The sequence below is a fragment of the Scardinius erythrophthalmus genome, assembly GCF_964197995.2.
Source record: "Scardinius erythrophthalmus genome assembly, chromosome: 23".
In the NCBI taxonomy this organism is placed as follows: domain Eukaryota; kingdom Metazoa; phylum Chordata; class Actinopteri; order Cypriniformes; family Leuciscidae; genus Scardinius; species Scardinius erythrophthalmus.
The window spans coordinates 10,973,584-10,987,557 of NC_138243.1; the positions used below are offsets into that span (position 1 = coordinate 10,973,584).

The following is a 13,974-nucleotide window of genomic DNA, read 5'->3' on the forward strand; positions in this document are numbered from 1 at the left end:
ACAAATGTTGATGCGAGTATGCTTATGATTAGCAAAGTAAGTTTCATTGCATTTATTGCTGAAGTCATCAACTGTACAGCACAAACAAACAAACGGACAGAGAAATTGAAAATCATCATATCGGCAGCAGCTCGTCAACTGGGAATAACAGAAGTAACAGTTGAGAAAATTCAATATCTATTGGGACAAGCTGAGAATAATGCAAGCTCTCAGGAAACCCCAGATAGACAAAGAATTAACATATGACATTTAAGATAGTACAATGGAATGCTAGGAGTCTGACTGCGAATGGGCAAGAATTTAATAAGGTTGTACATGAAATGACAGACCTTCCTGAATTAATATGCATTCAGGAGACATGGCTTAAATCGCACTTAAACTTCGTTATTCCAGGTTACTTATCCATTAGGAAAGACAGATCAAGAACTACAGGTGGAGGGTGTGCTATATTTATTAAAAATGGGGTGGCATATAGGGAAGTAAAGGTAGAAACACAATATGAATGTATTAAGGTGGAATTGTGGACATCATTAGGAAAAGTAATAGTAATAAATTATTATAATCCATGTGAACAAATATCTTTAGTGGAGCTGAATAACATCTGGAGTAAAGAAGAAGGGATGGTGATATGGTGTGGGGATTTTAATGCACATAGTGTGGTATGGGGAAGTTTAAACTCAAATAAAAATGGCACAGTGGTAGAAGAATATATGGAAGATAATCTGTTGGTTTGTTTAAATGATGGCACTGGGACGAGGTTTGATATCAGGAAACAAATAAAATCATGCGTAGATTTAACAATGGTATCAGCATCAATAGCAGTAAAATGTCAATGGGAGGTGTTAGAGAAGTCATCAATCGGGAGTGACCACTTCCCAATAATTTGCACAGTGGGTTTGGAAATGCAAAGGAGTATGATGATAAAACCATATAGATGGAAATTTGAGAAAGCTGACTGGGAAAAGTATAATAGAATATGTGAGTCAGAATTAAGGAGCTATAGTACAGAGGATGATATTGATAAGGGTACAAAAAAGTTAAGTTTGATTTTAATCAAAGCAGCAGAAGGTAGTATACAAAAGGTTGAAGGAAATGAGAAGAAAAAAGCTGTTCCATGGTGGAACGAGGAATGTAGTAAATCAATTAAAAGCAGAAATAAAGCATTTAAAGTGCTGAAAAGGACACTGACACCAGAAGCAGTAATAGAATATCAAAGGGAAAGAGCAAAGGCAAGGAAAACAATTAAACAGGTTAAAAAGAAATACTGGAGAGATTATTGTAGTTCTATAGGGAAGGAAACTGAATTAGGAGAGGTATGGATTATGTTAAAGAAAATGATTGGAATATATAAAACCAGAAATATGCCAGTAATTTCAGGAGAAGGAAGGACAGCTGTTACAGAAAAGGATAAGGCAGAATTATTAGTCAAAACCTTTCAGAAAGCGCATAGTAAAGAAAATCTTGATGAGAGTTACAGAATAAAAAGACAGGAAATTTTAAATCAGCATCAGGACATTTATAATAAACGACCTGATGGCGAAGGAGCATTAGATAATGATTTTAAAATATGGGAACTTAAAAGAGTAGTACACAAGATAAAACAATCAGCACCTGGACAAGATGGAATTTATTATATTATGATTAAATATGCAAATGATAAAATACTTAAAGTATTATTGGATTTATATAATAAGATATGGGTAGAAGGAAGAATGCCGAAGTCATGGAAACATGCAATAATAATTCCTATAGCTAAACCAGGTAAAGATGCATCGATAGCAGGGAATTACAGGCCAATTGCACTTACATCAAATTTATGTAAACTAATGGAAAAAATGATTGTAAATAGATTAAATTATATACTTGAGAGTAAGGGAGTATTGGCACCTAATCAATATGGTTTTAGGAAAGGTCGATCAACATTAGATGCTTTGGTAAAGCTGGAAACGGATATAAAAAAAGCTATAGCAGTTAAAGAGGGATTAGTGGCAGTTTATTTTGACATGGAAAAAGCATATGACATGTTATGGAAAGAAGGGTTACTTATTAAAATGAAGAGAATTGGGATAGAAGGAAGAATGTTTAATTGGGTTTTAAGTTTTTTATTTGACAGAACAATTCAAGTTCAAGTCGGTGGTGAAGTATCTCAGATCAAAAGTGTGGAAAATGGAACACCTCAGGGAAGTGTAATTAGCCCTATCTTATTTAATATTATGATAAATGATATTTTTGGAAATGTGGCACCAGGAATTAGCACTGGATTATATGCAGATGATGGAATCATGTGGAAAAGAGGAAGGAATATATCTTTTAATATAGATAAAATTCAGGAAGCCATAGAAATAGTTGAAAAGTGGTCAGTCGAATGGGGTTTCAAATTTTCAATATCTAAAACATGTTATCAGATATTTACAAGGAAGAAAATTAAAGGGGAGAAAAGGTTAAAATTATATGGGGCTTCTTTAGAGAAGGTGTCAAAATATAAGTATCTAGGATTGTGGTTTGATGATAAATTAACTTGGAAGGATCAAATAGATTATATATTAAAGAAATGTGCTAAGGTTTTAAACCTAATGAGGGCAGTAGCAGGACAAGACTGGGGGGCTGACAAACAGTCATTAAAGGGCATTTATGTTGGTCTTATGCGATCAACACTAGATTATGGATGCATTGTTTATGAGTCAGCATCATCAACGTTGCTAAAGAAACTAGATGTCATGCAAGCTAAGGCATTAAGACTTATTATAGGAGCAGTTAAAACCACGCCAATTGCAGTATTGCAAGTAGAAACATCACAAATGCCATTATATATAAGAAGACAGAAATTAGCTATGGCATACTGGATAAATCTTCAGGGACAAAGGGATAATCATCCTGTAAGGGAAGTCCTGAATGACTGCTGGGAAATTTTAAATGTAACTGGTAAAGGATTTGCTTGGAAAATAAAGGGGTGGGTTACTGAAGGTGGTTTAGATTTGATATCATTTGCTCCAGTAGTGATAATGTCCCCAATTCCACCTTGGTTACTAGCACAACCTGAAATAGATACACAATTACACGAGAATAAAAGGGAAATGAGTGAAGCTGTTAGTTTAATTACATATGTAAGTGAATATATCAAAAACACACATTATTCATTTCTTCAAATATACACAGACGGATCAAAGAATGTAGATAATGGGAGGACAGGGGCTGCCTTCTATGTTACAGAGTTTGAGGTGAAAAAGGCTGGAAGAATAACAAATGGTACATCAATATATACGGGTGAGATGATAGCGATTTTAATGGCACTTGAGTGGGTCTATGAAGTTAGACCTGATAAAGTAATAATATGCACTGATTCAATGGCTGTTCTTAAGAGTCTACAGTCCTCTGAAACAAATAGAACTGACATTTTAATAGAAATCATGATCAGGTTGTACAGTTTAAAACAAATGAGAATTATAATTCGATTTATGTGGGTACCAGCACACATGGGAATTCAAGGGAATGAGGAAGCAGACAAAGTAGCAAAAGAATCATTAAAAATGGAAGAACCAAATATAAACATATCACTTAGTAGAGCAGAAGGTAAACAGTTAATTTTAGAAGCGTGCAATAGGAAATGGCAGACAGATTGGGATACATGTCATAAGGGGCGGTATTTTTATAGGATTCAAAAAACGGTAAAGAAAAGCAAAATAAGTCTCAATATAAGTAGAAGAGAACAAATTATTTTTACACATTTACGAACAGGACATTCTAATTTAAATTACACTTTATACATTATAGGAAAGCACAACACAGGTTTATGTGAGGTTTGTTTGTTAGATGAGACGGTAGAACATGTTTTTAAGGAATGTAAAGCATATGAAGAAGAAAGGAGGATTCTTAAGGAAGATCTTCAAGCAGTAGGGTGCCGGGAATTCAATATAACTAATATATTAAATGATAGTCCAAATTCAAGGAAACAGATAAATGTAGTTATAAAATTCATCAAGAATTGTGGGTTATATTATAGGATTTAGAAATTAGATCATTCTCTTCACACTCCATCACAGTAGGTGGCGGTATGCGCCTTTGAAGTTGGTTCGCAACCCGCCATAAAACCAAAAGAAGAAGAAGAAGAAGTATGGGGATGGGAAGCGCTGTTTGTGTCGTGTGGCTGCACGTACAGGTCAGAGTTTGTCTTGTTAATATAATTTATTTTGATTATGTGTCTGGTGCAGTTTGTATTAAAGTTTTTTTGTTTTTGTGTTTTGTTTCCCAATTATTGATTGACTCAACGTGTGGCAAATAAAATGTATCCTTGAACCTGACCAACGGCTTCCTCTGTCACTTTGGGCCTCCATCCGCTACTGCTATCTTAACAGGTTGTATCAAAGCAGCTTCACAGTAATAAATTAAAACAATACATCAATGTTTGTTTCTAGTGGAACGTCCACGTTTGGTAATGCTGATCAATAGTATCGTTGATTGATTAAATAAATTAAATATCCCCAAATATCCCCAACTGAGCAAGCCAAAAGCAACAGTGGCAAGGAACCGAAAAACTCCATCAGGTGACCTAATGGAGAAAAAAAAACCTTGGGAGAACCCAGGCTCAGTCGGGGGCCAGTTCTCCTCTGGCGTTTATGAACTAGAGGTCAGATTTACCTGTCAGATTAAAAGAATTATATGAATGCCTGGCTGAAGAGATGCGTCTTTAATCTAGTTTTAAAACTGGGAGAGCGAGTCTGAGCAACGTACAGTATCCGGAAGACTATTCCAGAGTTTTGGAGCTAAATGTGAAAATGCTCTCCCTCCTTTGGTGGATCTGGATATCCTAGGTATGACCAAAATATTTGTGAGCATTTGCCCACTCAAGTTAGTTACGACATGAGCATTTGCCCACTCAAGTTAGTTAGGACTACGAACTGCAGTCAGGTCGAGACCCCGATGAGGTCGACGAGCATGCAGATGAGCTTCCCTGAGACGGTTTCTGACAGTTTGTGCAGAAATTCTTTGGTTATGCAAACCGATTGTTGCAGCAGCTGTCCGGGTGGCTGGTCTCAGACGATCTTGGAGGTGAAGATGCTGGATGTGGAGGTTCTGGGCTGATGTGGATGTGCTGCCAAATTCTCTGAAATGCCTTTGGAGACGGCTTATGGTAGAGAAATGAACATTCAATTCACAGGCAACAGCTCTGGTGGACATTCCTGCAGTCAGCATGCCAATTGCATGCTCCCTCAAAACTTGCAACATCTGTGGCATTGTGCTGTGTGATAAAACCACACATTTTAGAGTGCCTGTTATTGTGGCCAACCTAAGGCACGCCTGTGCAATAATCATGCTGTCTAATCAGCATCTTGATGCCACCCCTGGCTGGATGGAATATCTCGGCAAAGGAGAAGTGCTCACTAACACAGATTTAGACTGATTTGTGAACAATATTTGAGAGAAATAGGCCTTTTGTGTACATAGAAAAAGTCTTAGATCTTTGAGTTTAGCTCATGAAAAATGGGGGCAAAAACAAAAGTGTTGCGATGTATATAACTTATATCCCATGATCAAATGAGTCTGAAGTATCATTTCTCCAAACATGAGTTAGTTCTTTTGACCAATATTGGTTACCAAATGAACAATGCTTAACTTTAATTGTTACAAATACAGTTTTAGTTCATTTCTCTCGTGTACTGTTTATTTATGAATTTGCAAAGTACCATCATATTATGTTGGATTAAGAGCATAAACATGTCTAGAACATTGGAGGACCAAACTAATTTTTCGTCTAATGTATGTTTTTTGTCTCATCACATTCAGTTATGAATTACTGCATATTACTGTCGGCCATTTAACATTTCTACAGCAAAACACATGTCAAATATTAAATGTTTAGCTACTTAAATCTGCCTTGCACCTCTTTACCGGACCGGTAAAACTGAAGTAGCCTATCGCACTGAAATTCTTCTTTGATTTGATTGGCCATCTCAGTCATTTTGCATTGTTGAGCACTGTTCGACTACTGAGGAAGACCACCCTAAAAACTTTTTATCATCCTAACAACAAACAAAACTTAAGTGTAGCAAGTATATAAAATATTGCCCATATCTGAGCATCGGGGTGTGTATGGAGGTGTACTTGTTCCCAATAATGTCTATGGTGGCCCTGTGTTGGATAAATTGTGATCTTTTCAATGCTATGGAGACATTTGCTTATTCTTCTCAGTATACTGTACATATCAGCAGTTCCTTTGTTTGAGGGCTTTGTGAAAGTTTCAACACCCTCATACATGTCTTGACAGATCTGAGCTCAGGATTGTAGGAACGGCACCAGAAGTGGAGCATTTGTCAGAAGCTGATTGAGAAACATAGGAGTTGGAATGTGGGCGGCCCTTGAAAGGTGTTTTTAGTTCGATGTGACAAAAACCGACCTGCAAGTTTCTAGTCAGTTGTTAGAAAGTCAAGGTGCTGCGAGGAGGTTCACATGCTCTGATTGACTACGAGAGCCTGAAGATAGAAATAGAATACTGGAAGAGAGAAATTTATTATCAATGAACCTATATAGGAATTTTGGGAATCTTCTTGAGAGTTGGGTGACTGAAGGCTACCCGGATTTGTCGGGACATGGTGTGGACATATTAGACTCGGTGTCTAGGGACTCCGTCCCATTATCCAGTGTAAAATCGGAATCCGAGGACTCAGGATTTGAGACGGTTAGTACAACTCCCTGCCATTCTCACCAGTGTAGTGCACTGACATCTGATGCATCACACCCAGTTTTTGGCTCTACAGTGGATTATGTTCAATCTTCATCCCCGTCTCCTTCTATTTGCTCCTCCTCATCCTCATGTGTCTCTCTCAGCTCTGTGGCTCCAAAATCAACATTTCTGAAGGTGGAGCAAGCTTTGAGAAGGACAGAACATCCCTCATGGATAGAATCTTTGCACCAGATGGAAAGGGGGGAAACTGGCCCACTGTATCGCTGTAACACAGCCTCTTTTCCAACCAACTGTCGCCCAACCAGCTCCAGACCACATCATCAGTTTGCCCGCCCAAGGAGAACACATTCACAACCTTCAGATCCCAGGAAAGCAGAGCTCTACAGAAAAATTCTTAAATATGACCAGCATTGCCCACCTTTAGACAGCCAGTTTGCGGTAAGCAGTCAAAATCTACTTCCTTTAAAGATGTTTGGTTTTAATACATCACAGTACAATAGAAAGTGACTGCAAATCTAAAATATAAACATTTTCATATTCATTGAAACCATTTTGCTACAATAGGGAACACTGGTTAGCATATCTCTTTATTTGCCATAAAATAGTTCACTTTTATGACTAATGTAATCTTGCTGTTCCACCTGTGAACACGTGCTTTGCTACCTCATTGTGAGCTGCTTCAGAGGCACTTGACACGTACATTACATGCTCATTTTATTTCACTCACTTGACATCAGACACTCCTTCACATTCCTCACACTCCAGAATTACTTACCTGGTATTTGCACCAGGTAGACTTCATGTACTGTGTTGTTGCATGTCTTGGAAGACATTCGTTATAGTAGTTGTAATGTGCACCAGTAAAATAGGAAAATCAAATAATTTTCCATTAAAGATAAATTGACAACTCTAATATAAAGACACACTATACCATTCAAAAGATAGGGATTGGTATGCTTTGACATAAGTCTTTTATGCTCACCAAGACTGCATTTGTTTAATCAAAAAATAACGTGGAATAATATAACAATTTAAAATAACTGTTTTCTATTGTGATACATTTTAAAATGTAATTTATTCCTGTAATCAAATCTGAAATCATTCTGGGATTTGCTTTTTTTGTGATTTACATTGATATGTTTTTTTTTATCCTCAAGAAACATTTCTTATTATTATCAAAGTTGAAAACAGTTGCTGCTTAATATTTGGAAACCGTGATACATTTTTTTCAGGATTTTTTTATATAATCTGAATTATGAAAAGAAAGTTCAAAAGAAAAGCATTTTGAATATTTTGCAACAATATAATTGTCTTTACTATCACCTTTGATCACTTATGCATTTGCAATATAATGCAATTGATCAATACACACACACACACACACACACACACACACACACACACACACACACACACACACACACACACACACACACACACACACAACATACATATATCTATATGTATGTATTAATTGCTTAAAAGGTTGATTCATGTATTAGTTGAATGTGATTTTCGAAGCTGTTTTCGACATATTAGACAAAAAAAGGAGTTTCAAGAAATGTTCAAGTCCTTGATCCAAGATATGATGTGAATTGATTATGATTATATGATTTGATATATATATATATTTTTTTTTTTTTAATTACATAAATCTCCCCAGGAGTAACAGTTGAAATGGTCAAGGTCAAAGGCATAGAGCTCTGAATGCACTTTGCCTGTGTCATGTGAGTCTTCATGGTCAAGAAATGACAAGCAGTCTTCAAGTTGCAAAACCTTTTATGACTAGCTCAGGTACATAATATATTATAACATAGTACATAATGTTACCCCTTACATATTCAACCACACTGAAAAACATGTTTGAATCTTTCTTGAACACACACAATGCACATATACAGTCTAGACATCCTTTTTATGGTCTCTGGTGTGGATCTGTGTCATGCCATGTTAAACAAGCGCTCTAAGATTGTGAACCGGTCGGTTCAGGTGAGAGAGGAATGACTGGAGTGGTGCCAGCAGGCTGAGAGGAATGATAGAGATTTGTGCGGGGCATGTCTGAACGTTATTGCTTTAACGGGAACCCTGGGGGAAAGAAAACTCTATAGAACCATGACCAAAACAATCTTTTCATTCTAATAAGGAAATAACAAATGTCTTCCTTGTATCATTTTGAAAGAGATTGGGTGTTAAAAGTCACCAGAGAGTGTTTATAGTGTATTTATTGCATTTTTTGAAATAGAGTCTAGAGGGGCTTATTGTCACATGAGGAAGTGGTCACAAAGTTTATAGAGTGGTGCAGGGATGACGTCAAATCCTGGAAGACTAATGCGCCCCCGGTTCTCTCAACGTAAACTGCACACATTCACACCCCAAACTGTCTTATCTAGTTACTTATTAGAGACATACAGTACGTATTCAAAGATAAACATAACTGCTTCAAAATGTGTTTTGGGGGGTGCAGTTTACGTTGTAATATAAAACTTCAAAGTATCATCAAGTTATGTTTACCTCAGGCTTTATTTTAATCATAAATTGAAAAACACCATTATAAAACCCCATGGGAAAATCATGAGGGAACCAGCGGTGATTTAGTAACTCATTAACTCATTATCTTGTTTTTCTTGTTTGTTTGTTTTTTAATGTTGGTTTAACACTTCTGCGAAAATATTTTTTTGTGAATTATGTCCTTCAAATTTAAAATCATCATTTGTTTATATTAGCTAGTGTTCTCAATAAAAACCACACTGACATACATTCAGACAAAGGTCAACTGTATTCAGGTAGATTTTAACTGAAAGGTTAAACTGATTTAAGAAATAGTCAGATATAGTCATTGTATTATTCACATACTGCTCTTTATTAATGTGAATTGTGGGTTTTTATGTTAAAATACTTTTTTCTATCTCAGCTTTATATGCAGAGTCAATCACAAGCCTTGTGTTGGTTGATTTCCCTGTAAAGTGCCAACACTGTGGCGTTTAATCAGCAGCATTATCTCAGGCTACGTCTTAATCCGGATAGATTTAAAAACGAGAGTTTTCGTTTCAAAACACTCTCCGTCCACACTAGCGTTTTCAAGCATTTTCCAAAAGTTTCTCATCCACACTGAAACATTTGAAAACGCTAAATTCAACTTACAGCGCATTCGTAAACCCTCATAAAAGCTCACTGAGATGATACAGACGGAACAGACATAAAAAAGTTATCACGCAATTCTTCTGGCATGATCATTTTATTTGGCAAAATATCTCCTCATTCACTGATGTGTACAGGTCGCACTCGCTCACCATTATATGTTTGGTCTAAAACTCAACTGCTCTCATGTTTTACCGCAGGACAGCAAACGTGAGTGAATTTTATGTCATGTTTGCAGGACTGTGATATGAAAAGTGTGCAAAGTAACATCCCAGCTATCAAAAAGACGTCCCTAGAACGTCCCTGAACGTCCTCTGTGAACGTCCTCTGGACGTCTTCGTGTAGGGTTCTTTAAACGTTAGCAGGACGTCGCGTGGGACTTTCGCAGGACGTTTGCAGGACCGTCGTGCGACGTCCCGAGGGACCTTCGTGGGACGTTTGAAAAACATTCGGGGACCTTAGAAGTCCTTTTAACATCCTTTTATCATTTTATTTTATTTTACTTCTGGCTAACCAAAGAAAACAGACATGTTTTAAGGAACAAAGTAACATATTTTAGCAACTGTGTGAAAGTGAATAGCACGTAACAGGCACAATACCGTTATAAACATGAATATCTGGGTTCAATATGTGTCACATGACTAAACTTACATCATTGTTTTCAATACCTTCACAGTCCGCACAACAACGTCGTCCAAATTCTAAAAATTCCGTCTCAGTGTGGACGGAAGGCCAAAACGGAGAGAAAAATATGTGTTTTCAAACGAAAATGTATTAGTATGGACAACGCCTAAGCCAATTGCATAAGTCTGGGGGTGAGACTATCTTGTTTATTCAACCAGTGGCTGAAAGGTGGCGTGTTCAGAAAACCTGATTAAAAACATTCAGTCATTCAGTTAGTAAATCCGTTTCACGCACTTCTGCTTTAACATTTTTTATTTGCATTCACTTCCTTTAAACGGACTTCTGAAGCTCTGCTTCCCTGTTGAGATTTTCATTTGTTCAAACAGCTCAGAGCAGCGCAGAATAGACCTTCATATCTATAATCTGTAAACTATTTAGTAATACATTAGCGAAATCTGAAGATCATGTTTAACATTTTATACAGTACAAATAATGTTCTTTGATTAGCTTTTGCCTTTTATATCCCACCAAATTAGTTGATAAAAAGCTGTACTGTTGCCAACACTGGGAATCTTAATGAATACTGGATCTCTCTGTCTCAGCAGTTTGCAGACGGTGATCAATACAGGCTGGACAAGCTCTCTCCAGGGTTGCTGTACCTGGAGCAGGTGTGCAGGATGCTGGAGAACATCGCAAAGCTACAGCAGCAAAACCACAGCCTGCAGAAGGAGTTGGAGATCCTGAAGAGTCAGCATGCTGAAAAAGAGGTTAGAGACATTGATATATCTAACAAAAGTTGCTATTTTAGGTCTTATAACTCTCTAAAGACTTTCCAGTTCTGTCAAGTCGGTGTCATGTGGTGTCAAATGACTTCTTATTGTTTCCTGTAAACTGAAAGCTCACATTTCCAGCACATTTACTCTCTAACTTAATGTTTTCAGTGTGTAAGCTTTCATAAGGAGGAAATAAGTTATCCAGCCTGTCAAAGTTTACAGGTTCTGGGTCATGAAGATCCAGACAGTGGATCGTCTCGACTAAAGGAACCCAAGGGGTTTCGGCACAGATCAGTATCTGACACTCAAGCAGCCGTCAGCCTTCACAGTGAGTCTCTATTGTTTTTGACAGATGAACTCAGTATTAGTTTAAATGTGTTAAAAAGAGACATTCTGGCTTTAGTGGATGTCTGTTAAAAATAAATGTCTGCCCTACAGGGAGAGCAAGGTTTGCTCAAGACAAACCTATTGCAGATATCTTAGTTGAGGAGCCTGAGGGTAAAGATCCTGTAAGTGAGCAGTGATAATATCATTATACATATTAAAGGAATAGATTGACCTAAAATGAAAACTCTGTCATTTACTCACACCGATGTCTTTCGCAAACCTTTATGAACAGAGTTATTAATAACAGACTATTATAAAAAAGCTTATTTTTTTCCATACAATAAAGGAAATGTTGACCAGGACAGATATGTTCATTTAATAATGACTTTAATTTCTGTCTTTTCCTCATATTAAGCTATAGTATGGCTTCAGAAGACGTATATGGCTTATAAAGTCATATGGACTTACGTTACTTTTCAAGCCCCGCTTCCTTATCCATATTCCGTTTTTATTTGTGTTGCACTGAAAAAAGAAATTCATACAGGTTTGGAACAACATGAGGTGTGTAAATTATGACTGGATTTTTTTTTTATTTTATAATAGCAGTAGTATTAGCAGCATGAAAATGTGGATGTTGGAAGTTATTATAATATCACTGTTCCTCTCTTTGTTAAACTAGCTACTGGAAAATGAACACAAAAAACTAAGTAAGATCCAAAAGCTGAAATTTACATCATTTAGAAGGCAGGGAACACAACAGACTGACAGCGAAAGTAAAAGGTAAGAATTTTTTCTCTTGATTGACGACAATTTTATATGATCCCTGTTTTAATGATTATGTAACATTTGATCATTTGTTAATGTAGATTTATTAAGTGTATCTTCATAAATGTTCCTTTACTCAAAGCTTTCAGCCCAAGAAGAAAACAAAACTGCCAAATATTTTCAGGAGGAGAACGATAACCACACGTCTATGACATTCAGGAGGTCACACTGATGCCTAGTGATGGTGTTTCTAAGTAGTCATACACCTCCCATTTAACTGAGGATTATGGCACTATTGTGTAACTGTGTGTTTTATTCAAGTCCTTTGCACTTAAAAAAAGTACTGAGTAGTACTAATAATCTTCATGTACTTGTTCTGTGGAACTGCCAATGCACTTTTTATTTGTTATATTTGCTACAGAGACAGCAACATAGTGTCGGTCCAGATCTGGCCCACATCTGGTACGTGAGGAATCCACGTGTACCAGATGTGGGCCGGATCTGGGCCGACACTATGTCGCTGTCTGGGTATGGTGCATTTGCATGCACTGCAAATCATTGTAATTGTTTCATTTTCATTGCTGTATTCTTTCATTTTGATTTAGTATATTATCATTGATCATGGTCAATCTCAGCATATCAACCATTGCTGCTAAAACAGTTTTTCTTTTACCTTATTTTGTACTTGTAAAGTGTTTTAATAATAATTGTTTTATGTAATAAAATATACAATATACATCTGTGTTTGCAGGTTTACATCCTGTCGCATACAGTAAGATTACATTGCCCTAGCAGAATTTGATATTTGCATTTTTTTTTTTTTTTTTGCATTGATACAGTTTTTAATATATTCCACAATACAAAATATTTACTGAATGTATCCACAATATGCACAATATGAATTTATACACAACTATCACAAAAGGCTGCAAACAGTCATTGATGCTTAAGGAGGTAGTGAACTTTTGAACATGATCATTTGTTTTGGCTTGTGGAATATATGTAAATATGTGTATATGTATTTGTAATGTCAGTTATCTCCATCAGGTCAGTGATAAACAAAATGTACTTTTTCAGATTCGTCTTACTTTACTTAAATATTTTTTTTAATGATTAAAATATATATATATATATATATATGATTTTTGTGTTTTCTAATTCTGTTTCTAAGGCTGCATCCTAAATTGCATACTTCTCTACTATATAGTAGGTCAAAAACAGTATGTGAAAAGAGTACTAGTATGTATGAATTCATAGTATAAATAGTAGGCAAAAAGTTCCAGGATGACCTGCTACTACCAAGATTCTAAAGTGCGCATCCAATGGACAGTTAACTAGGAATGTGCCCGAAGCCTAAATCCAAATTCAGAAAGGCACGGTAAATGAGTATAGTGCATTCTACTGAGCTCCTAAAAGGAGGCTTGCTGGGGTAGTCGGTTACAGTACAGTACATCAGATATAACTTATCACAATATGATAGTAAGAAGAGATGACTCAGGATTATGGTGGAGGATTTGGTGTGCAACAGATCCTGAGCGTCATTGACAAATATCTTATCTTGTAAAATATCTGGTCAGTACTGTCACTCCCTGTACACAGAGTACTCGTGATCGCTAATTCAAAAGCCAAAGTGAAAAGTGCACGCATTCAAAAGTAATAAAGAACTAT

At 36.5% G+C, this 13,974-nt stretch overlaps 1 protein-coding gene across 3 annotated transcripts; it reads left to right on the forward strand.

Moving 5' to 3' along the window:
• The first annotated feature begins 6,445 nt into the window (after positions 1 to 6,445).
• LOC308683198 (uncharacterized protein) lies at positions 6,446 to 13,381 on the forward strand. 3 transcript variants are annotated; one of them, XM_081353523.1, is made up of 7 exons: positions 6,574 to 6,673; positions 6,823 to 7,117; positions 11,044 to 11,208; positions 11,383 to 11,542; positions 11,653 to 11,723; positions 12,221 to 12,321; positions 12,449 to 13,381. In XM_081353523.1, exons 2-7 carry the CDS (start codon positions 6,911 to 6,913, stop codon positions 12,516 to 12,518), a joined length of 774 nt encoding a protein of 257 aa, XP_081209649.1. In that variant the 5' UTR covers positions 6,574 to 6,673; positions 6,823 to 6,910; the 3' UTR covers positions 12,519 to 13,381. The 3 variants fall into 3 exon arrangements, with proteins under 3 accessions (XP_081209647.1, XP_081209648.1, XP_081209649.1); XM_081353521.1 differs by having other exon boundaries at positions 6,446 to 7,117; XM_081353522.1 differs by having other exon boundaries at positions 6,446 to 7,117; positions 11,047 to 11,208.
• Positions 13,382 to 13,974: the final 593 nt, after the last annotated feature.